The following is a 27648-nucleotide window of genomic DNA, read 5'->3' as shown; positions in this document are numbered from 1 at the left end:
AGTCTCTCACACACACACACATTCACAGATTCATACGTTTTCTGAAGGTTAATCATCCTGTTCAGGGTCATGATGCAGAATCATTGGGCGCAAGGCATCTCACACACACACATTCACACCTGCGGACTCTTGAACATCTAGTCCACCTACCAGAATGCGTTCAACCGTGGGAGGGAACTGGAACACCCAGAGCTGTGTGCCAACTGCACTTCCTATTCCACCACCATGCACCTCTCACAAATTTACCATCGTACTTTAGAAACTACCTTAGATACAGCATTTTCTGTTCCTAAAGCTTTAAACCTGGAAGCATAGACCATTTAGTCTTAATGTGTTACTGCTGATTTGGGTGTTCTCTCTCTCCCCCCGACTCTACTCTCCCCTTCTCTCACACACACACAAAGCATTTTTCAAGCACTATGTATTTCCTTTTTGGAAATGCAAATATAATTTATTACATGAGAAAGCACAAAGATGCATAAATAGGATTAATACAGTAATGAAACAGTTAATTGTTACATCAGGATTTTTTGACAGTAAAGATTTAAACGTGAATCAAGATTAGATAGAATGGAAAAGCTTAGTGCACAGTAGTTGTAGGCGGTTGCTGCAGCAGAAGAGCTTCTATGTGAAGGCTGTTATTTCTTCATCTCCAGAATGCCACTGCCAGGGCCCCTTCGTTTAGCACTGCAGATGTTGCAGTACTGTCCACCAGGGATCTACCATATAACAGACAGGAAACGTTATCAATTTAATCTGTACGTCCGTGAACACTAGTTTTTGGACTGTTTTCTAGATTTGAAGATGTCCATTTTAGTATCACAGCTCATAAATTAAATTAAAACTACTAGGTACAGTTGCATATGATAAAAGTGAAAATAAATAGTATGACCACTATTAGAAGCCTGTCAGAGATTGAAATTTAAACCCATGAAAACCAACATCTCTTCAGAAGTCTATGTTAACCGCCATGTTAAGACCATGTAATTTTAAAATGATTCAAGACTTCACGTAACGCACAATTCACACGGACTGAAAGAACTTCTGGAGCTTGAAAAGAGAATTGTAGACAGCTGACCACACAATATTAAGGATCATTCACTCATCCTTCATGGAGGAAAGGCTAGTTTGGCTGTTGCAAGTTATGGAATTTCTACATGTTACTAAAGCTATATAATATTTTAATGAAACCATCAAGAGTATAGCAACACATGAAAATGTGGAACTTGTAGAGACTTATTTCTGACCTCATTTTTTTTATAATGAGATATGCAGACTGCTGATCTTTAAAACCATAACGTCTTCCATTATTTTATACCAAAAAGAAGAGAAGGAAGTCTTACATTTCCTGGGGAGGGCAGACACTCTTTGTGGAACATATGTCTGCAGTGGAAGACCACCACACTGAAAGGCTGGGCTGTGTCTGAAACAGGCAACACTTCATCAGAAAGAATGAATTCTTTCATTTCCTTAGCTAAACAGTGATTATGGGGTAGAAAAAATAGTGAATTAGTTTATTAGTTTGGGTTTCTTTACTCATCATCAAAAGGCAGAATACCTGATGGCAATATAGCGACATGACAAGCTTCACAGATATTTTCCTCTGCAAGAGAAAAAAAGGCAATATGAGTGGCACTATTCCAGCCATAACTAGGTCAATAATTTGGCTGAATATTCAGAGAATTTGTAAAAAGCTGAAACTGGTGATTTACCGTCTACTCGAACACCTCTCAATTGGGTTCTGTGCATCTTGTGCAGCAGGGAGAGCGAGTCTGCCACCAGGATCTTCTTACAACCTTCTCTCAACAAGATCTGTGAAAACCAATGAGATTGAGTTCTCATTCAAATTAAGTCTAGAACTCAAATCACTCTGAATCGTTTAATTATGCAGTAACCTAGGAAACCCTCTCGACAACAGTCAGAACGTACCTGTAGATTGTAATCCTGTAAGATTTTGACCAGCGAGTCTCTGAGATTTGGGATCTCCATGCCTTCTTTAATTCGGTGGATTAGGAGAATGGGGTCAACATGGGTTCCTATGTTATTCAGCAATCCTGTGATGAAGGCTGGGGAAAGAGCCAAATGAGGATAATTAAATTCAAGACCTAGCATTTCCTAATTTTATATTGTAGTTTGCACTCACTGGGTCATTAGTTTCAAATACGCAGCCATATGTTAACGTTTGGACAATACTTTTCAAATGGCATGTTTTGTGAAAACAAGTATACATGTGCAAGGAACAATAGTAAATGTGGAACATAATGTATCAGGGAAACAAGTAACATAAAATAACTTTTGCACAGTCCTATGTGTTTTATGTTAAATTTAGCAATTACATATTAATTGTGCTTCTGAACACACAGCAGTATGTTCTCTGTAGGGTACACAAACTTATTTTCAGAAAATAAAGTCATTAGACAAGGGGTGTGTTTGACATACTTAAACAAACCATGTACCTCTGGCTTTACCTTAGTTAACCTCATTTTCATTACCAGTAGCACAGTATGTTCCTGCATGTCTGCTCCTGTTCTTCAAAATGACACAGAATAGCAGATCATCAAGCAGAAGCTTAACGTACGTGGTTTGTCTATTGAGTAAGAGATGAGATCCTCCCACAGCTCCGCGTCATCCTGCTCTTTAGCGAATTCTATGGCCTTATCCACGTCTCCCAACTCCTCCATTATCATCTGCAGGGCACGTCTGCAGTTCCCCATCCGGCCTGTAGAGGGAGAGGGGTGAAATAAATGGGAGTTAAATGCGTCAGCTCTTTCAGCTTTGCATGCGATGTGTCTTAATGTGAAGTAAAAAGGCCAGCACTCACTGAGTAAGAAGACAGTCTCTTCCACAAAATGTCTTTGTTGGCAGATCTCCAGGGCCTGAAGAAAAGATATATATTTAAATAGATATATGATACTTATATACAAAACCCATTTCTGGAATCATTGGGACAAACCCCTTTTTTAAGTGAAAAAGTACTAGTATTAGTGATTGAGGCACAATAAGAGTGAAAAATTTAGTGTTCAAAATATATTTGAATCTTAAAACTTTCCGTAATAAGCAGGTGAACTTGTAACAGGTCAGGGTTTCATGACTCAACCATCTTTGGAAGGTCTTGGCGTTAGAGAAACCTTGGCTGTGGTCAAAGGAGCCCATATTTCAGTGCATTTTCATAAAAAATGCATGTTGTGTTTTCTGTGACATATGGAACCATTTTAAGACACATGCTGCCATCAGGACAACATCTTCTCCTGGGAAGTCCATGGTTATTTCAACAAGATATTGTGCTTGATCGGTCTCATGTGGCACATCTTTAAGATGAGAATCAGGCAAAGGCAACCAAAGACTTCTGAACAGCTGAAGGTCGTATCAAGCAAATATGCACAAAATGGTATCATTATTTATCAAATTATTAAACTGTAATTAAAAGGAAAGTTAATGTGACACAATAGTAAAGATGCCTCGGTCTAAATGTTTATGGAGTGTGCCGCAGGTGTCAAATTCTAAATGTGTTTATATTTACAAAACACAACAAATCTGTTCAGTGATTCTGTCAGTAAAAAAGTCTCAAGCAAATTACTCAATTACAGATTCTTGTTTTTATGACATTTCTACAAATTGTCCCAGCTTTTCTGGATGTAATACTATATATAATTGAAATTGCAGTTAGCCAGAATAACATGATTATATAATGCATGATTAAATTGTGTTTGGACAGAAATAATAATGCAGCTGTACCTTCTCCAATGGACAATGGGTGCTGTCCCTGAGGAAGGGTAGTAGATTTGGTCTGTCATACTCTGCATACAGACTGATCTGTCTCTCATGGTATTTCTGGCCCTTGTGGTGGTCTCGCTTAAACAGCTTGTGCAGGTACTGGAAGAGAAAAAGCAGCTAGTGAGCTCTGAATGACTACATGAAATTGGGAGTATTCTTTCAAAACTGCACTAAATTGACACTGAACACTAGGGCTGTGCCATATCGTATTGTTCACGATAAAATTGTCAATTTTTAAAACAATATTAAAATTCTATATTGTGATATTTACGTAATGGCATCATGCAGTTACCCATAATACGGCCTACATACTTTACATGAGTGATTCAGACACAGTAAAGTACGATGGAAAGTGGCTCCGAGGTGGAGGAATTTGCTCAAAAAAAATATATATATATATATATATAAATAAAAAAAAAAAAAAAAAAAAGGGAGGTGGTCTGGTTACAAAATAACTGTGGCATTGTGTAAAATATAATTTATTTAATATAATAGTAATATAGCATTTACTTTGTTGCAATAGTGTGTTTTTTTTTTTTTTTAATCAATAAAAATTTTTTTCAATGTTTTGTTCATATCGACAAAATACCCTGAAATATTGTGATATTATTTTATGGCAATATCGCCCACCCCTACTGAACACATTTTTTTGCATGTATGGTGTTAAAGTCATAGTGACATTGAAAGTGTAGAGTGTATAACATTTATTACTGAATTAACTCTGAGAAGATCCAGCAACATAGCAATAGCTATTCAGTGATTATCACATTGTCTTTGCAGTGAGTTTCCATATTTGAAGTGCACTTTCATATTTACAGTGTTGCATTTACTTTGTCACTGTAGATGGTCTTAAATTATTGCAGTTGTTTTTATTGAGACATAATGTTGCTTCATAATTAGTGCCAGTTTTAGCCAGAATTAAGAAACAAATGGTAAGAAAGTAAAATACAAATTTGCATTAGCAGCTCATAAGACATTTCTGGAAAAAAAGAAGCCACATTCATTTTATTTTTAGACCAGGGAAGTGAAAGAGAAATTGAGTACAAAGAAGTTTTACACTCCCATGGGTTTGGGAAACTGGCAGTAACTAGATTTTTTTTCCATTTGTTCCTTCCGCTTGCTTATCATACAAGTGTAAATTACATACACACAAACACACAACCAGAGGGTTAATTTACACTTACCACATGTAAAAGCTCAGGTCTGTCTTTCAGCTCCTCCACCACTCTGTCCGTCTGACAGAAAGAAGCACAAGAAAGCGAATGAAAGACATAAAGAGAAAGATAAATCAGTAAACAGAGTTAGTGTGTTTTTAATCAGAAGACAGAGGGCAGTAGGGTGAACTCACTGATATTTTATCTTCATTATCCAGCAGCATGTCAACAGCTTTCTGAAAACAAGAGAGAATAAGGCAGACACATCTTTCATATCTACGCAACGATTAATCAAAGCCTTCTGCCTGTGCCATCCAAAACATAACAACATCAACAAAAAGAATCTATAACTCTGCTGACAATGAACATCAGTTCCTGGTATCAAACTCCTTAACTAAGCCCTTCAAATAACCTTAGACCAAAGAATCTTGCCTTTACATCAAACCTCTTTCAATGTGCTTGATAAAACGTGGTTTATTTTAGGCACACCTTAACTGGAACTTCCTGGAAGAACCTTAGTTAAGAGAATAACTATGTGATCATTAACAATAATGCTGGAACTTTCAAGCATGTTTCTGCATTCTACAGGCAGATGTGAGTTTTCAAAATTAACAAAACTATGTATCCACAGTGGAATGTCAGTTCCTCAAATGAAGTTCCTTAATTAGGTTCTGAAAGGGAGTTGAAGACCATCTAAAGAACATTTCGATGTTTCACCTCCTTGTCAAAGTCCATGAGGAGGACGATCTTATCCTCAATGGCGGAGAACAGGTTGTGTTTGTGTATGAGCTGGTAGACGTCTTTGTGTCTGAGCCTCAGGTAGATCTCCAGTGCCCGGTCATAGCGCTGGTCATACGTGTATCTAAACAGAAACACCACAGGCCAACTGTATCAGATACAATACTTTCTAGGTATGAAAGTTATAGCTCTTTTAGAGCTGCTCCAGAGCAAGCGGTTTCGTAATACTATACTCTTTTGTTAAGGCATTTTTGTATTTATGTGGTGTGTTATTACAATAATTTATAAGTACATTATACGTCCAAAAGATTGTAGACACCTTTTATCATTTGTAAGTTTAAGATGTACCCATTATTAAATGTAATTTAGTGTCCATAATGGGTACAAATGATAAAAGGTGTCTACAATCTTTTGGACGTATAATGTACTTATAAATTATTGTAATAACACACCACATAAATACAAAAATGCCTTAACAAAAGAGTATAGTATTACTACTTTTTATTAGTACAGAGTAGAGGTCTGCACAAGGCGGGTCTGTCTGCATGGGCCATGCAACAAATGGAGGGCCAGATCAAATTTGTAACGCTGTGGTCACAGCAGGCAAACAGCCAATAAATTGTGGGCTTGAGCGGGTGGGCACTTCTGTTGCTTGCTCGTGATGGTTCAGGCAGTCGGGCAGATTATTGTCTACCTGCGTGGAGCACAATATTTTGTCCACTAGAAAAAAAAACCTCTGCACTGAATATGTGTGTCTCTTTGGACGGATTTTGGAGCAGAGAAACAGAATGCTGTTTAACTGTAGCCCTTAAAAAGAATCCGCTTTGTGTAGTTAAAAGAATGCTTGTTCTAAATGTCATACCAAACCAGTACTAACAATGGAACACACTTGAGTGGATTTCCTAGTGAGCGTTCACTCAGTGATTTAATTTTTTTCCTTATGTTTTACCCTTAAATTAATTTATGTAACTATAAGGTGACATTTTTAATAATAGCATAATTTTAGAAATGGCATATGGGCATTAATGTATCAACATAAAAATGAATCTATTGATGGCACAAGTCCATCGAACCAAAATAAACATTTTATTGACTGAAATGCACTCAAATGATTTCAAACGGGTAGATCATTTGTTCCAAATTTGTTCAATTTTCATGCCATGTTGACATATCTACAGTTTGCAAGTTAACCAACCATTGCTCACTTTGCATGTCCTTGTCTAGGCAGGACAACAAAGACATTAAAAAGCAAGTAGGCTGTAATGAGAATGGCCAATGTAATGTGGACACAAGTGGGCAGATGCAGGCAGTTGAATGGGGTAGGCGCAATAATGCGAGATATTTCAGGTTGGTGTGGGGTTTAACACTACATTTTATGGGCAGGTGTGGGCATGAACAATACTAAATTTTGCCAACAGATGTGGGCATGACCCGTGGTTGGAGCAGGTGTGTGCAAATCAATCCCGTGCAGACCTCTAGTACAGAGTTAAGCAAATCCAAATTGAATATAGTGTTTGAATATGTGTTTTCTGCCACGCACAGTTCAGCCAGTGTGGTAAGCAGGATGCTGTTGTTTGGGTCCCTCTTCAGGTGGTCTGTCACTGCCTGAACTATGGTCATGTTGTTGTACAGCTCTCCTGGCCACTGACGGATCAAAGTGGCAAAACCCTGTGGGAGGCCAGAAAGAGTTCTATGATCTAGCTTTGGAAATATTCTTTCACCCTTCTTTACTAAATTAATAAAAAAAATAAATTTTAATATTCTTTGTCACCTCATAGTCAGTCTTGAGGAACTCGTGCAGGATCATCTCATAAATTGCAGGTCTAAGGCGCAGGTCTCCTCTGGGTAAATACTGACTGATGGCCTGGATGCAGAGAGAGCTTTTTGTAAAACAAAAAAGCTTATGAAAAAGATTAACAACAGTGTGACAAAGCGAGGACACACAGGTGTAAGCCCTTTTTATTGAACTAACCTTTATTTCAGACTAACTTACCTTTAACTGTCCTATAGTTCTGAACCGGTACACCTCATTTTCCCAAAGATCCATATTCTTCCCCAGCACTTTTTGACACTTTCTGTCAACAGGATAGAGAGACATTACATGAACTCCCCTCACTCAACATTTAACCTTAACATTTGTTAGAAAGTGTTCTGGTACCTAGCTGCTGTGTCATAGTCTCGCTTCTCCACCAGGTGATTGATGTAGGCCATTCCAATTTTCTGCTCATTCAGAAAACACAAAAAAGAAAGAACATAATGTCATATGTATGGAATATAAACCTACTGTTACTTTGAAAATATACATACGTTCACACACAGTGCTATGCAAAAGTCGAGATTATGAGTTTTAAAAAGCTATTTATCTAAGCAGTAAGTGTTTATTTGCTAAAAAACAACAAATAACGCCCAACATTAGAATAAAAACAAATAACATTATTCCAGTGAGTGACATTCTGTGCGTGAACGTGTTGGTTTAACTTTTTTCCAAATCTCTCCTCGTGGAGTCTGTATTATTTGAGGTTATCATCTGATACCTAGTTTTAGCGGTTAATAAATAATGATTTTAAATAATGTTGTTGATTTAACAAATTCATGCAGTCAAGGAGAACCTGAACAAAACATTGTTCTCCAAATCACCACGCACCACACTTACTGAGAAGTCACTAGTTTTACTACTGTGTGTGTTAATAATATGTATAATGATAAATAAATAATAATATATATATATATAAACAAAAACACAAACACACACAAGTCTTTACCTGTACATCATGCCTCTTGATGTTCTTGAAGCTGATCTCAGCAGCCATCAATGCTTCCTGGAACGAATAATATCAAAAAATATTAGCAAATATACTTCACAGTTCAGTTCAATAATGTTCCAATAACCTATTCCAAGTGTCTAACATGCATAATAAGGATAAAATTCCCAAAAGTTAAAAATGTTTCACTGAATAAAGACCTCATATTTCTTCTTGTCAAGAAGCCAGTCGATATGGTCGTCCTGGTCTCGTTCTTTAGCCACCACAATGTCTTTAGGGCTAATTATGTAGAACAGAGACTCTCCCTCAGAATGCTCTATAGACAAAAAAAAAAACCAAAAAAAAAAAAAACAGATTGTGCCAAATTACTATAGAATGGTTCCTCTGAACTAGTGAAGTGAGGAAATCTGTCCATGTGAAGAAAAAGCTGTGGTTTACAATTACAATAGCATTAAATTAAATTCATCACAAAATTGCACTCATTTATTCTCTCTTCTTTCTTATTACCCAGTCTGTAGTCCCGGCACTCATTTTCCTGAAAGTTTCGAACAGTCAGAGCATCTGATGAAATCTCCTCACAGCTCTCTGGCAGTGGCTGGATGATATCTAAACGGGGTCGTGCTCTGAAATCTTCTTCCTGTGATAACACATTCATGTCAGAGAATAAATTCCATGTATTTATTTTCTAGTTAAAATTGTCATTAAATACAATTTGTACATGTTGAGATTAGATCAAAGAAAATGTATATGCATGAGAAAAGGCAAATAACCTTAAACCTTATTAACCTTAAACAGCTAAGTTGAATCTAATAAGTGAAAATAAAGAAGTATGTAGTGTGTCTGGACAGTGGACAAATTAAGAACTGTACCATGTTCTCAGAGTTCTCTTTAACAAAGAAAAGTGTAACAAGTTGATCAGCGAGAGGAGCCAGTCCGCAGATGAAAAACTCAGTCTCGAACGCAGACACTGCAACAGAGCAAACATCTCAGATCAGAAAATAATTTTTACAGATATTTTCTTACTATGGTACGAATAGTAAGGTTAGAGAGATACCTATCTCAACATAGCGGCTGGGTAGATCTCTCATCTCTGTAGGGTCGCGCTCTTTGACCACACAAATCTGAAACACAAGCAGACTCCCTTGCTTTCCAACATATAAACTAGAATTTGTTTATTTTGTTGATTTTTTTTTCCTTTTGCGTGTTTTTTGTCATTATATATATTGCTAATTTTCAGGTATCACAAATATATCATTACAACTGAATCTGATGTAAAAATCATGTCTGCTAGCATAGTCTCTAATGTACAGGATAATTAATACAGACTTAAAACCATTTTCTGGTATTAACAGTCATCTGGCTCCGGTTTCCTCCCACAGTCCAAAAACACACGCATGTGTGTGTGTTGCCCTGTGAAGGACTGGCGCCCCCTCCAGGGTGTGTTCCCGCCTTGTGCCCAGTGATTCCGGGTAGGCTCCGGACCCACCGTGCCCCTGAACTGGATAAGGGTTACAGATAATGAATGAATGAATGAACAGTCATCTGGTTTCCTTCTAAATCAGTCAGTCAATAGAAATAAACACGGCCTTTGTTCGCCCCATGTGCTTATCGTTTTTCAAAAGCTCTTCCCTTAGCCGTTGTTGTCTTCCCAATGTCAAGAAACATCATCAAGATGATAGCTGTTAAACTGGGAAATCCCACTGTAGTGACTACGGCAGCACCGCTGTAGGCATATTTACTACAGATATATTCATGTCGTAAAATTTTAATTTAGACTGAATGGTCATTTTAATTTGAACCCACCTTGACAGATGATCCCCAGCCAATGATGAGCGTAGTGTTATCTTTCCAGCAGAGACTGCAGGGGTACATATCAGGCCTCAAACTAGTGTTGTCCCGTAACACATTGGTAATGCGCTGTTTACTGCTGATGTCATAGATCTTCACCCCCTGAGACACAGAAGAGTAAAACAGATCTTACAATGTGACATCACAGAAATGTCTAAATATATAAACAAATTATTATTTTGGTTTGAATTACAAGGTAAAGTAATGCTTTGGATATTCAGGAAAATCTAATTTAACTGCATGTCCAATACACGTGACAGTCCTTCTTTAACAATGTAGTAGAACTAAAGGCTGATCATTTCGATTTTATATTGCTACTAAACAGATGGGCCCTCTCAAATCCAGGTGAATTTATAACATCCTTACATACTTTTTCTCTCATGATAGTGTTATGAAGTTCAGTCATACCACACTGTTAGCCCAGGCGATGAGATTGGCCCTCCATTTGACACTGGTGATGGTGCCCTCTCCTTCATGCAGAATGGACGTCTTCCAGCGGTTCAGCCAATTTTTTTCATACAGCAGCAACTACACACAATACAAAAATACACAAAGTTATCAATAATCCAGATCCAGTGCTGTTGCAGATAAGTGTGATATAATACTACTGCTCTGTACTTGGATATTATCTTGAACAAGGAAAACAGTTGTGAAAGCAGCTGAGAAAGCTGTATAAAATATAAAATTCATAAAAATAAACATCCAGAATTGGAATGTTTTGTATTGGAAAATTTGCTCAAATCACAAGTATACACACAGACTCTGCTGTCTGAAGTTTGCACACATAATTTTTCAGCATAATTTTTGCGTTTTTTATACAATAACAACTTACAAAATAACTACAGATTTTACCACCTACTACAGTATATTATTAAACATTTCACTGCTAAACTAGTGTTGTGTTGGTTGGACCAGGAGAGGGCAGTAGAATACAGAGAACCAGCAAACATTGGTGACTGATATGAAACCAATTTTCCCGTGTATGAGTGGCTTTGCACAACAGAAAATGTTTTGCTTTTAAAATATAACTATACATAACTCTGTATTCAGTTTCTGTGAAACAATCTAACCATCAGTCAAGTTTAAAAAGAGTTGCCCTAATTATTGTTATATATTTAGCAAAACGAATCAGATGAAATCTGTTATTCGGAGTGGTTGTGATATGACTTTATAATTATAGAGATGTCAAGAAGTGTTTAATGCCTGTAAATAAACTGTTCGTATCTATTTATCTACCTAATGTAAAAAATATATATTAATGACAGAGAAGTAAACACAAATTTGTGTAATAAGAAGCTGTTTGTATTTTTTAAATCATTATCAGAATCACTTACAATAAATCAATGTGTTGCTTCACAGGAAATTTCAAATCATCAATAAAATGATCATATACTGTGCAACCTACAGTTTTTTTTTTTGAAAACAGGCAAATTAAAGTTTGGAACTGTGAGGCTTGAAAGGCTGTGTATTTTCTCCAAACCTCAATGCCCTATTGCAACTAGAGCAATACAATACTTGGCATGCTATAAAAACTTGGCTAAGCACCAAGGAGTGTCCACAGAAAATAAAGTGTGACACTGTCGTAGTTCTCTCCACCATGATGCAATCTCAGGACATACAGGTTTCAAAATTTAATTTATTGAAATTGTCTTCTAGTTTCGTGTAAGACCTTGGACTATGTATACTAATTCAAGATGAGGAAAGGACTTTTATATAAGCTTTTTTAACCCTTCATCAGGTATGACTTTATAATAACGCTTTGTACATTGTGAAGGCGAACCTCATAAACTATACCACACTGAGGGGGAGCAGTGGATATGCCGCAGTCTCCTAGCCCACTCAAACTGGAAGCAGAAAGTGGTTTCACACTCACACACAAACATCCTGACCTGACCTGAGTGAATTCAGAAATGACAGAAAGAAAAGACTGTTCAATGTGCCTCCGATTCTGCACTTTTGGCTACGTTAACAGATCACGGCTCAGCAATAGGAGATGACATTCCAGGAGCGGAGCAGGCAGAATTGAATTGCCTTTGACAAGATGTGTCTTCAGTGGAAGCCGTATTGATTTTCATGGCAAGGCTGCATTATAGGGATCTTAAGCTGGGGAAACAGGAGGAAATCAGCAGAGGAGTAAGCCAAAGGCAGCGGACACACTGTAGCTCCAGTTAGGATGGGACAAAGTCATTTAATTACTTCTTATACTGAGGTGTTTTATGATCTCTTACCATCTGATGAAGAAAATCACAAGAAAATAAATCTTATGTTTTCAAAATTTGACAGCTAAAGGTTTTATATATAAATGCATATATAATGTTTTTCTCCTTGAATGTCAATTTAATCCTTAGGGGTGCCATAGCCATCTGTGAGTTAGTAGTAATTGCTCTTTCCAAGTTGGAAGGATGATACTCCCACTCTCCCAACAATCAGCATGGTGCTAGCACACACAGGCATCTATTAACTGCCACAATAGGACTAGCATTTAAAGTTCTCCTTTAAGAGGATTCTGATGTCATTGTTATGACATGTTATTATAATATTAACAGATGATTTTGTTTCTCAAAAGAAGCTAACGCTAGACGTCCCAGCAAAACATTTCCATCCAGCAATTTGTATAGTTTGAGTTCTTTTGTGAATAAGTGAAGAGCAAGTTGCTTTTTAAGAAAGGAGCCCTTATTGGCTGAAGAAAAAAGGTATTTTCTGTAAACCGTATGCTGGAAAGATATATTCGTCCGGGGGTATCAGGGCGTCCTCTGAAAAATGAGTGTGTATTTGTTTAGTCCACGTGTTCTACATGTTGCAGACACTATGGCACTCTGGGTAATGACTGTTATTTGTTGTGCGTGAGGGAGACAACACCTCTCCTGGTGAACAACACTTTGAGAAAATGGACCTCTTTTTTGCTCGCTTTCTCTCTCTGTTTCTCACTCCCTCCCTCTCTCTCTTTGACCCTGATACAAGGCCAAGATGGAAAGTGTATTTTAGCCCCAACAACCGGAGCTACAGAGGCAGCAGAGTTCAGTGCTCAGAAACGCAAAGAGCCACCACCCCCTTTCAAACGCTTCAGATGAAGTGCTGCTGCTAAAATCTCAAAGAGTCAGAGATGGTGGTGTCCTGAAAAAAGGTGGAAAGGTGCTTTAGAAGCATTGCATCCAAAAGAAAATTTGGTTCCTTTGAAAGAAAAGGCACCTGTTTGAGCATCTGAAGTCATATAAACGACCTGTTCAAATCCACTATGAATTACAGGAAGGTCAGTTAATTGAATGAACAGTATTTGATGTTTTTCCCCCTCGTTTAAAAAAGCACTGCGGCTCACCTTGTTTCCTCCGGTTACAAACTGCTTGCTGTTTGATTTGCTGAAGTGAGGATGCAGTGCCACCACCTGTAGCAAAGTGAGAAGTACACAAAAAAATTGCAATTAATTAGTTTCTGTCAAACAAACAAACAGTGATTAAATGACTCATCCAGTCATAATTTTAAACCGTTTTAAAAGTCACCTCTTCAGCAAAACTACATCTCTTAAAGTTATTTCCAAGAAAAAAAATACAAAATGCCTTTAAACTAACTATACATCACCTACACTCTATAAGAAAAGAAAAAGATATTTCTAAAATACATACATATAAATCTAAAAACAGTAACTTTACAGAAAGAAAAAAAACTTAATGTTCATTGTCAATGTGAAAAGATTTAGTTCCAAGTTATTTTTGAAGCATCTCTATTGCTCCACACATCATGACATTTTCACACAATTTGAAGGATAGCTGCTGCATTCCAATGATGCAGTAAACTAAAAATAGAAATAGAAAAATGGAGAAACATGCTTTTTCCTGGACAGCAATAATATGAAGATTGAAAAATATGTATTTAGTTCCTACCTCTACCTCCTCTTGCCCCTCCACTGCCTGCCTGAAGCTCAAAAGTCCTACCCCACTAGCCGAAAGGACTGGTTCCTTAGGTTTATGACGAATGAAACCCTGGCTATCTGAATTCACTTGTGTGAGACTGTTTTTGTTAGATTGAAGTTTCAGAGCAGAAATGCCCGGGCATGGCCCTGACTGTGTATTTCGCTCATGATATAACTTCTACTGTATAAACACAAACACTTGGACACATTAACCAAGTAAATAACTATTTCCTTTGGAGGCTGGCTTAAAACACTTTCACTTTCAGGTGCATTTTGCCTGCATTTGTAGAAAAATTAACCTGTTCATACCAAAATATGCATTTGAGTGAGGACTGCATAAAATATGGGAGGATCATGCAAAATGTGGATAGTGTGTATATATATATATATATATATATATATATATATATATATATATATATATATACACACACACACACACACACCAGATCACTTCACAGTATATATTTTTAACCAAGCAATAAATTGCAGAAAAATAATATTAATTAATTAACTTTCAAAACATCTCCCAAACACATGTTTTTGCCTTAAGCTTGATCACACCTCCAGTATTTCACTTTTAATCTCATATCCCATAAGTTTGATGTTAGTGGCCCACCCCAATTTTAATCAAAATATAAGTTTAACATAACTGAAGATTAATTTTAGAGATTTAAAGTTAGATATTGATTCTCAAAATCCCATTCACTTGGGTACAGAAATCTCTTATGGGTTTGGCTTGACTTTACTATGGAAGCACTGCTTGCTTTTCTTACTGTACCCTACTAGACTCAATAGAATCATTCTACTTGAGCAATACCTGAGCTTTATCCAAGCTAAGGACGCCCAGGAGAAATCAATTAAAACTTACAGGAGGGCTGAAATCATTATTTGGAAAAGCAATAGCGCTTGTTCTGACAGGAAGTCAAATTCAAAGGGCAATCACCCATTAAACACCAACAAGTTGGCAGGGGAACAATGAGCAAGTAAACAGTGATCACTTACTTTGATGGGACAGTCAAAGTTCTCGTGGAAACCCTCCCTGGTGTAGAGGCCAAATACCTGTACCTGAGAGGCAAGGGATACAAGGGTAATAGGAAAAGAGTAACTATACGATAAGAGGAAAAATAATAACAAGCATCCAGGTAAAAGCTGAAAATGCTAAAATGAAAAGCTGAAGTCTATTCTGCTTTTCTTTTTTTTTTTCTTGGGGTTGACCTGGGCCAGACATCACAAAAACATCACATCTTTCGGCGGACTAGTTAACCATCCACTAGGCTCCCAATTAGTGAACAGGTCAGCTCCCTCTGCCCTGGCAAGCCTTCATAGAGCAGTCTTAATCTCTGGCTCTGCTGCAGTCCCCAACGGCTACAAGCTAGCCTTAATGTAGCAATTCACCTACACCTGCCTGTCCGAGGGAAAAAAACACAATAAAAAGTATGTGATCTCAACAGAAAGTTGAGTGGAAATGAAACTCTTTCAGGCTGACCTCTGTGCTATACTGCTTTTGTTGTCTTACTGTGAAATGCAGTCTGTCAAAATCTGTTTTTCCAGTGGTCTGCAAACTATCAATGATAAAAAGGAATGATGGAATAGTCTCAAATTAATATTGTTGTAAACCACAGCCTGACATGAACATTTTGCCACTGGTACTAATATATGGAGCAAACATTCTCCTTGAAATGAGTCCAATTTAGCCAAACAGTTTTAGTACAGCTATGAGCATGTTTGTGTTTCTGCTGTTAATTTAAGGAAATTGAAACAACTAAAAAGTCTGAAATAACATAAATGCTGCATCTGGAGACAGGAAAATGTAAGTGTTGTTGTTTCCATACAGAGAGAGGGGAGAGCATTTTGAAATATGATATTTTAGGATGTTATTCTCATGCTAAAACATGTTTCTGAGATATACATCATGTGACACAGTGTGTTTTGTGTGAAGACTAGAATAAAGAAAGCCATTTTAATATTAATTCCAACATGTTCATTCCAAATTTAAAACAAACAACTTTTAACTGTGAGGAGGGTTTAATTTAATCCGAATTATTATATCTAACTCTAAAGTTAAAAGCCAAACACTAGATCTGTTAGACCTTATTTTACAGCAGTTCTCCACCTTGTGAAGTGAGATTTTTGCAGCTGAATAAGTTCAAAGCTAAACATTCCAAAAAGATTAAATAAATAAGGGGGGAAAAAATTGAAAAATAAGCTCTAAGATGTGGTTCTAGGGCCGTTTCCTCCTAAGAGCGTGTCATGTCTGACATATCTCAGCTATCAGAGTGGAGGCTAAGCGAGACCGGTATTAGCACCTCTGGGGAGCGAACAATGGCTGCCGCATCGATTTTAATTGGCAGAGTCACAGCACATGCGACAAAGATCTGGTTTGGCTGAGAAAGCGCTGGGCGAAAGGGCCCTATCTGTTCTTAGATCAGTCTGAGAAAGCCACCCGCCGTGGTGCTGATTAGCCTGAGCAGCCCCGTTAAACGCCCAGCTCCAGATCGCTGCGCAGATAAAGGGGACAGCTAGTGAAAGAAAGCACGGATGGGTAGATGAGGAGAGGTTGTTTTTATTTTAAAATGTTGTTAACATGAGTGCAAAACATGTTTGCAGTGTTCTTGTAGTTTCCTGTGCCAGGGATTATAATACCTGATGTTGCGCTTGTCCATCAAGAGGAAATAAATATATATTTCACCTTCAAAGTTGCAGTGATTGCCACTGATGATAAAAAATGTGTTGTAATTTGTAGAAGCTCTTTGAAATTCTCTTTAAAGTGCAGATTTTAAACTTTCAGTCCAGGCCACGTTTGGGTTTTCAGAGCAGGAAAATAAGTATCTGATTATGATTTCAATTTGAGGAAAATTATGAACAGAGACCTGCTTTACACAAACAAAATCAGTCCCCTGCATTTTTGCCAGGTTTTGTTATTTTACATTTACTTTGAGCGGAAGAAAAAAAAAAAAATCAGACGTGCGCCTCAGACAGATCTCACTCTGAACATTTGATATTTCTGTTCCTATTACTGTTTCTGCATTTCTACTGGCTCTTCACATGGCTGTCACGATTCACCAACTCATTACATGACCTCACCTTCCCAACTAATAACTAATGACAAGTTGGCAAAGCCTCCTACTAAATGGACAAAATGCTCCTCCTGCTCTAACACAAACTCAGAGGTTATATGGAGTAATGGAAAGCTTGAAAAGGAGGGTAGCATTTGATTCACAGAGAAGTGAGTAGGGCCTACCTTTCCATCCTCTGAACAAATCCCCACATGCTCCCCACTCTCATCAAGGCTGATCTGATTTATCTTCACTGAGCTCTGAAACAGACAGATTGTATTTATTTCACTCTAAAAGAGATTATGGAATTTTACATTTATACTGTACTTCTACAAATACAAGTTGGATTACTCTCTAATGATTATCCTAATGGAGTAAGTGAGAACATCTCTATTTTATAAATGTTTACTAATTATCTCTCAGCACTGGTGCACATAAGTGATACTGGATAGTTATCAGTTCAGAAAAAATTTGAAATATCAGAATACTTAAATCAGAAAATCAGAATACATCACAAAATACTGTGAAATGTACTACGTCTCACAAAATACTGAAACCATATTAGTGGAACATTAAATCTGACATGGTCAAGGAAAAGCATATTTTGTACATTTTTTGAACTGCCTGTGAGGTAATAATCACGACCCCAACATCAATAAAACATATACGGATCTGATGAGTATCTGATGATCTATTTACGTACTGACAACCTTAATGATGTCAGCATGGCAAAAACCCATACTCTGTGACTGATAAATGATATAGTGTGCAGCCCTTGTCTTAATGTTGATAACCTTTCTCTATGCTGTAATAATTATGCCTTTGTTTACTTACAATTTCATACTTCTGGGTGATGTTTCCTTGAATGTCCAGTAAGAAAACCTTTCCAAAGTGAGTGCCTAGAGCCAAAAACTGCAAGAATTTAAAAAGACAGACGTGTTAGATACAGAAAACGGCATTACCCTTGGCATGAATTTGAACTTTAAACTGCTGTACTGGAGTATTAATGCACGTTACCAGTCACTGGTGTGTGTGTGTGTGAGAAAGAGAGAGAGAGAGAGAGACTCCAGCTTGTCCCCTCGGGGGCAAAAAAGTGTGAAATTGCTGGAGGACAGAAAAGCCTATTTATCAGAGCGCCCCAGTGTGAAATGGCATTTTTTTTCGACATTTCAAAACACCTCAACATAATATATGCAGCGCAGATCACATGGTCTAACCTCCTCTGCGACTATCAAATGTTCTGCCCTGCCAGACAAATGTATTTTAGCCAACACGCATACACATAATTTTGGGGCATTATCAACATTCATTAATTTGCTAGCGTGATCCAATTGTTTTCTTTTGATTACAAAACTCAATACCCAAGTGCACCGCACAGTGTTAAAGTAATCAACACTGCCTACGTTCCCTGATTAGCATTACATACAGTCAAAACAACCCAAATTTGTCTTCATTCATTCTCATATCTCCAAACTAAGTTTTAGATGTTGGTTGAATTTTTAATCCCAAACAAATTCAGTGATATTGAGGTCTGGGTTCTAGGATCAGTCCATTTTGTCTGACACCAAGAGCATCTTTATTTAGTTTGCAAATTTTGTACTTTCCTATAGTGGAGGGACACACAGAAACCTGAGTATTTCTTTTTAGATCTGAGGCAAGAGGGGAGATGAAACTTTTAGATACTCTTTATCTGATGATATCTTTAGCTCATAACAATAATAAATCCTTATTATTCTTTGGAAAATTATGCTTTTTGAAACAAAGACATATCCTAAACTGTGGATACTAAAACCAGGCAGACCTCAGGCACATCTACTAGGAGTGTGTGTCACAGCAGGCTTGAATAGCAGCATGACGAGGACAAAAAATACATGTTAAAACACAGCAGCTCCTCCACACACTGGCTACTGCGTGTCCACATAGAGACACACACACATACACGCCGCCCCCTTCATGTGGTGTGCGGAGTGGTGCCATGCTTCAGTGCAGTCTATAATGAAATGCTTATATTTACAGGCACAGCAGAGCATGTCCGACAGAGCCCCCCGCAATCTCCTCAAATAAAATCAGCCAAAATAAATAAATAAAAGGGGTGGGCCGCGGCAGCCGCACTGCCTCTTAAAGGGATTTATCGAAATGGAATTGCTCAAATGAAATTCTGATTCTGGGCACTTAAAATATGAGGCTACATTAGGCTCTGTGAAGTGTGTGTGTGTGTGTATACTAGATGGCAGAATGTATACAGGGACACTTGCATGTACGAGAACATATAAAAGGAAAGCGAGAAAGAAAACAGAAAATAGAGAATCACTAGAGATTCAACCTCGCAACACTTCTTCCTTTGGTGGTGTTGCCTTGTTGTTCTGTGTGGGGTGGGGTAGGGTGGGGGGGTGTAGAAGAGAAGAAAGGGAGTGGGAGTGGTGAGATCCCCAGGGGGAAAAAAAGAGGAAAGGAGCACAAAAAAAAAAAAAAAAAAAATCAATAGCGGTTAATAAAACATCAGGTGAGGAGACATAACTAGGTATGACTATTCCTCCAGAGCGAACGTGCATGACTGAACCCGCTGCCATGACGATTTGCCAGGCCAGGCAATGAAAAAAAATATCCATGGCAAGAAAAAAAAAAAAAAAAAAAGGTTAAAAGAAAAGGAAAAAGGAAAAAAAATGATGTCCCATTCTGAGGGGAGAAAAAGTGAAAGGGAATGGTGGCCATTGGCTGGTGTGTGTGTGTTTGTGTCGGATTGGGCGATTAAATGATTGCAAAATGTATTGCGATAGACACATCATCGATAAGGATATGAAAAAATGTTTAACAGTATGTTCATTTAAATGCATTAAATGTGAACTGCCAGGAAAGACATGAACACACCCCAAACATGCTCCCCACTGGTACTTATCAGATCCCTTCATAATGAACAGTGATAGGAGTGACATGCATATTACACCTGGCATTCACTGAGGCCACCATACAGTGCTACACACTACATCATGTCATTAAAGTGTAAGGTGAAAATGTCCAGCTATCCAGTCAAAAGCACCCAGGATTATAACAATACCACGGGGATCCTCTAAATGTAAATAAGTGAACACATCTAAGGGCAAATTTTAAAGTTTTTAAATCAACTTCTCTTCATTCCATGTTTTATATCTAATCTACTCAGCAAAACTTGTGCTTAATCTACATTTTCACTGTAAGTGCTATTTCAATAATAATATCTTACAAATGAGGCAACATGGGATAAGGTTTAAAAAAAAAAACAATTCTAACCAAGTTTTAGCCGCTAGGTTGTGCATCTGTAGAAAAATAAATGAAATAAATATTTATACATGTCTCACTAAATTCTTGGTGTTTTGAATTACGAAATGAAGGTTATTAGTGTGTTTCCCCTCCTCGGCTCATGTGCTGTTTTGGAAAGGCTTTAAACTAAATGGTGGTACACTGCTGAGAGAATTTGACTGGATGCAGCCACTAAGGCATTGATTAGGTCAGATTCTGATGAGGGATGACCGTTTCTGGATCGTAGATGTTAATCCATCTCATGTCACAGATCCTGGCTGGTGTTAATATTATGCCTCTAGCCGACTGCAGTGCGTCCAGTGAAACTGGCAATACTTTTCTCTAGAGAGTGTGAACAACTGAACGCTTGCACCATCTGTATACATTTGGGTATATAGTGTACCTTGTCATGCACAGTCATACAGCTAGCGGCATCCTTCTGCAGAATCTCTGTCACCCCATTGGCCAGTCGCTCATATTTCAATTTAGGCTCCTCCTCACTGTCTTCTTCCTGGGGGAACACACATAATACACACACTTAAGCATGAGTTCTCGTACCTGGTGATGAACCAAAGCGCTGAAAATGACCTCATAATCACAGTACGTTTTGTATTTAAATCAGACACATCACCTATATCCTTCATTGCCTCATTCACTGCTTACTTTTATCACTTCATGAAACTTCTAGCTTCTAAGGATGGAGTTGGAGCGGGTGAATGTGTAACTGAATATAATATGATTTGTGGGCAAGATTCTGAGCACCTGGACCAAAGCTGTCCTCAGGCTGCCAATTCTCCGTCTTTAATCACAACTTTATCCCTTCACAGAGGCTCCGCGCTGTCAGAATGCCCTCACGCCATTTCTCCTCAGCAAATCCTCTCAAGAATCTCCACAATGAACAATGAAATCCTCACTCCTTCAGTCATATAACAACACTGTTCGCAACAACGCCAATCAACTTTAAGTTAAAGAAGTTTGTAAAGAAATCAGTTTTTCCTCCCTCCCCCCAGACAGATCATTCAGGACATTTTAGTGTTTCAGGTGTAGATCTTTAATTTTGTTGAAGTTATAAGGCTGAAGCAAAGAAAGCTTAATTCACAGTAGTTAGTTAATTGCATAAGCTCTGTGCCTATCATCAAACACCTGCCTCAAATCCAGGATGCCAGAAAGGATCAGAATCGAGAATTTTATAACAAGTTTTACACAGTACTGTTCCGCCGCCTCAGAATAAATAAATAAATTCCTTTAAATATTTTCCAAAGACATACGATCAGATGTCTTCAAATTCAAACATTTTTAAGCCAGTGATTCTCAGATGTCTATTCTGATGTATCTTTGGGTATAACCTGTCTATAAAGTCTCCAAGCTAGTGACACCCTGCTGTCAATATAAGCTAAAATTCGCTGCTAACGCGGGTGGTATCTTGCTACTTCTTAACAAAAAACTGTTATAGACTATATTTTCATTTTTAACTAAATTTAAAGAATATTCCAAAGTAAAAATTTATTCAAAATGGTTGTGCCACTGCTAAGTCATAGTAGTCATCTTGGAGCCTAGATCTACTTTTGTTTAAGACGTCACAGTGTTAGAAACTCATAGACAAGGCTATCTGAGAGTTTAATAATTAATGAAGGCAAGTGTGCAATGTTTTGGGTGGGCAGTTTGCATGACACTAACTGATCCACATAAGCTTCCAAAACTAGCTTGATTAGCCCAGTCCTTATAAGGGAATCTGTCCATTTTTCCTTTCTTTTTTTTTTAAATAAGAATTTATTTACTGTATAAGGGGATAACTTATAAAAACAATATATATTTTACTAACCATATTACATACTCAAAAAGGTCAAAGTAAAGTCATGAGGAACTCCGGGCAGATTGGACCTGTAATTACAGTGATGCTTACATCCAAAGCCATTTTGTCTCTTCATCGTTCAACAATCTCGCACGTCCGTTTCCTACTCTCTCCAGATGTGAAATTTCTAATGCCTGGACATTTGTCATGGTCTACAAAGCTATTACTGGAGAGAAGGAAAGGATGAAAAGAAAAAATAGACAAACTTTCTATAAGGAGAGGGAGGGAGGGATGGAGTGATATCTCTGCCATTTCATATCCCATAATTTCAGCCTCTTGTTAGTGTTTGCCGTTGCCACGCCGACGTGGTGGATGAGTGTTGTGCTGGCGTTTCCGTGCTGCTCCTAATTGGTGCCCTGGGGAGCAAGGGATGAAGGGAAGTCTGTCTTTAATTGCCCCGTTCCAGGAGTGGTGTGACCATCCACACACTCCTCTGCCACTCACACACGCTCTCCAACCCTCATTCTCTCGCCCTCTCACTATCCATCTTTCTTTCCTCTTTCTCTGTCTCTCTCTCTCTCCCCTGCTTGCTCTATCTCTAGTCAGAAAGCAGATTGCATGGCTATGTTGAAGCGAGGGGTTTCAAACCTACACAGAGATTAATGTAAAGCCCAGCACCCTCCATTCCCTCTGTGACATCACGTCTCCAGGCTTCGGCACGTTCTCCGCACTCAAGTGGGACATAATTCATCCCCCGCAAGAAATTTCAGAGCACTCTGGCTTTGAGATTGTAGATACTACAAGCTCTCTGTTAACAATAAGCATTAGACACAGAGAGAAATTGAGGGAAGAGAGTGAGAGAAGGAAAAACAAAAAATCTGTGAGGGACATGTGGTTGCTCCAGATGTTCATAAAAAGGACCTCAAGGTAGAGAAAGCTGCTGGAGACCATTTTCTGGCACCAGACCTGGCAGGACAGCCAGTAAAAGAAAAGAGAGACAGTGACATTATAATGAATCACTAAATAAACTGTAGTTTTTCAGTGGTCCAGCAGGAAGACACAGTCATGAACTCTGGACGGTTTGACAGTTTGTGGACAGAGTTCGAGATTTCATTTGCAGTGAGACCATGCCTGTTCCTTTACTTATTCATTGTGGATTGTTATTTCTTTTTTTTTTTTTTTACTTTAAGGAGCTGCACTGGGCCTATTCAGTGTGTGCTTGACATTTCATTCTCTGGATCACTTACAGCCTCCATCCCATCTCAGCCTGACACGCTGTATTTTATTTACTCCCTCTCAGACAAACTTACACAGAAAGAGAGACAATAAGAGAGAGAGACTCAAACTGTCTGTAGATTCGCTTTTCCATCTTCCTGCAGTCTAAACCATGTTCATACAACTAATCATAGTCAAGTTTCATCATATTCATATTCCATTTGCACTGCCACTCATTTCATTTTATTTATTAAGTCAATTAGTAATGTGTCAAATGGCTGATTGTATAAACCTTGTCTTTACAGGTTATTTTCCACTGCAAATTACTACTCATCCACAGCGTCCACAGGTAAACAATTACAAACAAGTACAAATTCCAGCTGTATTTTCCTAAGCAGTTTTAATACAATAAAATTTAAAAAGGCCAATAATAATACTGAAGTAACCAGGCCTACATCAAATGAAAAAAAATTAGGTACAATGAAATGTATCGTCTGCTTTTAACCCATCAGTGGTAGTGTACACACATGGGACATGTCATTTATCATCCAGGAATTAACATTCATTAATCCATCTTCTGTACCTGCTTCATTCTGGGGAGACTGTATACCAGGAACACTCTTTCCTAATAACTCACCTAATAATTCTGACACTCAAACCTCTGGACTACTTCACATAGCCAATGAACCTACCAACATGTGTATTTGGACTTGAAACCGGAGAACCCAGAGGACCCAGTGACTCCAAGCGAGATCTACTTCTGGGTGTTCCACTACCTGTAGAGTCACTGTGCCACCACAGATATTAAGAGATGCAAAATATTTATTTGTCTTTCAGTGACTTTAATAGTCATTCAGGATGTGCTTATTCCCTTTCATGAAATCTGTGAAGATTTATTTATAACAGATTTAATCCTATATTTTAAAATATATCATTGTACGTTAAAGTATGTTTGGCCCCAAAATTCCAGTATAAATCTTACCTCTGAATCATCTGTAGACTCCTCACTAGGCTTCTTTCCCTGAAAAACAAACACAGCTTTAGCATCATATTAAATAAAATGTATGTAATAACTATAAAGTTAATGAATTAATTATCTGTAACTGCTTCTCCAGTTCAGGGTCCGGACACTTTTGAGTCGCCAATCCACCTTTCAACATGTGTTTTTGGATCGTGGGAAGAAACCAGAGCACCCGGAGGAAACCCATGCGGACACAGGGAGAACACACCACACTCCTCACAGACAGTCACCCGGAGCGGGGCTCAAAACCACAACCTCCAGGACCCTGGAGCTGTGTGACTGCGACACTACCTGCTGCAACACTGTGCCGCCCTAACTGTAAAATGTCTTTAGAAAATTCTTCAAAAACAATATCATGTTCACTACTAACAATATAAAGGTTAGTATTAGTTATTAGGTTAGATAAAAAGATATAAAAGAAATAATATCACGATTCAGATGTATCAAAGTGATTCAGCGGTTGTGATAAAACTATGCACTGCAGGTAAATATAAACTCAGATTCATTCACAATGTTGGTGAAAGGACCCAGATGTTGAGGTGTTTATTTGCCATATCTTATATTTTCTGTTCAGATGGCTGGTCAATGTATGTGTTGTCTAATATTTTATATTGAATAGTGACAATAGTAAAGTATTAATAAATAAGCAATTCATTTGTTTGGCTCATCTCGGCCTTAATTCCTGTGGTCTTCTTGAGGTCAAACTTACAGTTAATGTTATTTTATATATTTAAATATTACTGAAAAGACAAAAAAAATAAATAAAATAAAAAAATCTGGAGGGCAGCACGGTGGCGCAGCAGGTGGTGTCGCAGTCGCACAGCTCCTCCGGGTGCTCCGGGTTCCTCCCACAGTCCAAAAACACACGTTGGTAGGTGGATTGGCGACTCAAAAGTGTCCGTAGGTGTGAGTGTGTGTGTTGCCCTGTGAAGGACTAGCGCCACCTCCAGGGTGTATTCCCGCCTTGTGCCCAATGATTCCAGGTAGGCTCTGGACCCACCGTGACCCTGAACTGGATAAGCACTTACAGATAATGAGTGAATGAATGAATGAAAAAAATCTGGACTCTTAAAAGAGGATTAGATGTAACTCTCACCTTCGCCTTCATTCTGTGCATACAGATCTACGAATGTACAATTAGCCCTGGCCTCTATATCCACTTACCATTCTGCCAAATGCTTGCAGCTCTATAACACAACTCCGAAAGTTGTAGTGTTTGGTTTCTTAGGTTTATTATGTAAGAAACCCTGGATGCCTAAATCCATCTGTTTGAGACTGTGTTTGGTACAATTTAGTTGCAAATCAGAAATCACCACCCATAGCTCTGCAGGCTTATTTCATTCATGATACGTCTTCTAGCATGTAAACAAAACCACATGAACATGTAAACTTGATTTTCACGGGAGGAGGTCTTTCAAACATCCTTTTGAATAACTTTTTAAAAATGGTACTACTGTACTCTTTTTAAAATTGGTACTGCTATATATCAGAACTATAAAATAATAATGTCTATGGCACAAGAACATTATAACCGCCATTTCATGTAACAAAACATAACTTTTTTTCTGCAGCTTTGAATAAGAAAACCCTTCAGGTATCTAATTGCTATCACAACTGTGCCCTAACAATTCTGACTGGTTACCTTTCTCTTAAACCGAACATGTCACACCAAACTAACCTCAGTGAATTATCTACTTAATATCTCAACCATTTAATTACTTAACACTTTGTACTTGGCATAAAAGGGCAGTGACAAAAAAGGAGGTAAAGTCGGTGTTAGCATTGCTCTAATAACAGTCGCTGGACTCATCCTTAAAACAGTTTATATTCAATTAACATACGTTATATATTCACTAAATGAACATTAGTAGCAACTGTAGTGAAATAACGTCTTTGTAATGTGGAGTAAACAGTTACCTGCTCCTCTAGTTCCGACATTACAAGCAGCTAACGGCTAGCCTCAGTTGTCGGTAATGTGAGGGAGGCGTCGCTGTAGAAGTCCTGTCAGTAAACTGCAGCTTCAGTTTATCATTTACCGACGATAAGTAGACTCAGGGGGACTCTACCTGCAGCTGTGTTAGTAAACTCAAGCTCTCTGTTGCAGTAAAAACCCATTAAACCCGTCCCTTTAAGAGACTGTGCTACTGCATTTTTGACACTAATCATGAAGCATGATCACATGACAAAACAAGACCAACGCGCAAGGGCATTATGGGAAATGTAGTTTCTATTTCACTTTTTCCGGCTTTTAGAGGCCCCCTGCAGTGAAAATCAAGTATTCTTTTGTTAACATGTCCGTGTAATGTTGTTTATATACTGGAAGACATAGCATGCACGAAATATGCCATGGCTGGGCTTTTTTTTTTGTCCCAGTCCGCCACTGGTGCTACCTACGGCCTGTGAGCCAAAAGTGCCCACATATACAGAAACTCATCTGGCCCACGTGATATAAAACATATATTTTCAACTTCTGGCACTGATATGGCAGTGATGCCTACTGAAAAACTATATGTCAGCCAAAAGTGACCCAGAAAAATGAAACTCATCTGGCACACATTATATATCTGGCCCACATCTGTGCCAAAAGTGGCAGTGCATTTCAGCCAAAAGTGGCCCACATAAAAAAAAAAAACCTGCATAGCCCTTGTATAGCTGTTTACAAGAGCTTTTTAAGAGCAAACGGCTCACCAGACTGGCATCAAATAAAAAAAATAATTCTGCATAAAGAGATGGCTACATTTAGCAATGGACAGAGAAGGAGGGATGTGATCTGTTTATCCCATCATGATAGCCTTGAGGTCATTATATAAACTGTTTCTGCATACGTTTTGTTCTGAGCAGGGCAAAGGAGAGAAACTCATCTGGCCATCATACAATATTTCTCATACACATTTTTAAAATTAAGGACTTTTTAATTGTTAAATGCTCTTTGCACAACTATTTTCATTGTTTATCAGTATTGTGCTGACCTGTGTAATTGATAGAGAAGGGAGAGGAATTTACAGCAGCGTAAACAGTCCTACATATGGACCTATTCTGGTGTGTATGTGACCCTCATCTGGCAACCACAAACGGACCGCTGAAGTACCGTCAATGCATGCT

At 38.1% G+C, this 27648-nt stretch overlaps 2 protein-coding genes across 9 annotated transcripts in view; one reads left to right on the top strand and one right to left on the bottom strand.

The window, feature by feature from the left end:
* Window positions 1-27648, top strand: part of pou6f2 (POU class 6 homeobox 2) — a 159477-nt gene that overhangs the window by 2808 nt on the left and 129021 nt on the right. For all 8 annotated transcript variants that reach the window (XM_066646815.1, XM_066646813.1, XM_066646817.1 and 5 more), the window contains one exon: window positions 23831-23874. The gene's annotated coding sequence lies outside the window, so the exon portion shown is untranslated. The remainder of the gene's footprint in view (window positions 1-23830; window positions 23875-27648) is intronic.
* vps41 (VPS41 subunit of HOPS complex) lies at window positions 462-26711 on the bottom strand. Its single transcript, XM_066646809.1, has 29 exons — window positions 26464-26711; window positions 24508-24546; window positions 20922-21029; window positions 18077-18154; window positions 17428-17502; window positions 15189-15251; window positions 13593-13658; window positions 10685-10804; window positions 10232-10378; window positions 9483-9549; window positions 9298-9395; window positions 8936-9065; window positions 8629-8744; window positions 8429-8485; window positions 7825-7886; window positions 7660-7741; window positions 7438-7530; window positions 7207-7334; window positions 5646-5790; window positions 5123-5164; window positions 4959-5009; window positions 3736-3873; window positions 2822-2876; window positions 2579-2719; window positions 1930-2066; window positions 1713-1812; window positions 1559-1603; window positions 1344-1423; window positions 462-719 (listed from the first exon to the last, which is right to left on the bottom strand). The coding sequence occupies exons 1-29, from the start codon at window positions 26482-26484 to the stop codon at window positions 639-641; spliced, it is 2565 nt and encodes an 854-aa protein (XP_066502906.1). The 5' UTR covers window positions 26485-26711; the 3' UTR covers window positions 462-638.

This window comes from Hoplias malabaricus, chromosome 1 (genome assembly GCF_029633855.1).
Source record: "Hoplias malabaricus isolate fHopMal1 chromosome 1, fHopMal1.hap1, whole genome shotgun sequence".
Classification (NCBI taxonomy): domain Eukaryota; kingdom Metazoa; phylum Chordata; class Actinopteri; order Characiformes; family Erythrinidae; genus Hoplias; species Hoplias malabaricus.
Note: the sequence above shows the minus strand (reverse complement) of the source record. Positions and strands in the feature narration are given on the sequence as shown.

Excerpts from the sequence above, each read along its gene's own strand:
- vps41 (XM_066646809.1), bottom strand. The coding sequence starts at position 26,484 with ATGTCGGAACTAGAGGAGCAG. Across the intron at positions 18,155-20,921 it reads GTATGACTGTGCATGACAAG|TTTTTGGCTCTAGGCACTCA; the intron begins GTACACTATATA and ends AAATTCTTGCAG. Across the intron at positions 8,486-8,628 it reads TTGACAAGAAGAAATATGAG|GAAGCATTGATGGCTGCTGA; the intron begins GTCTTTATTCAG and ends TATTCGTTCCAG.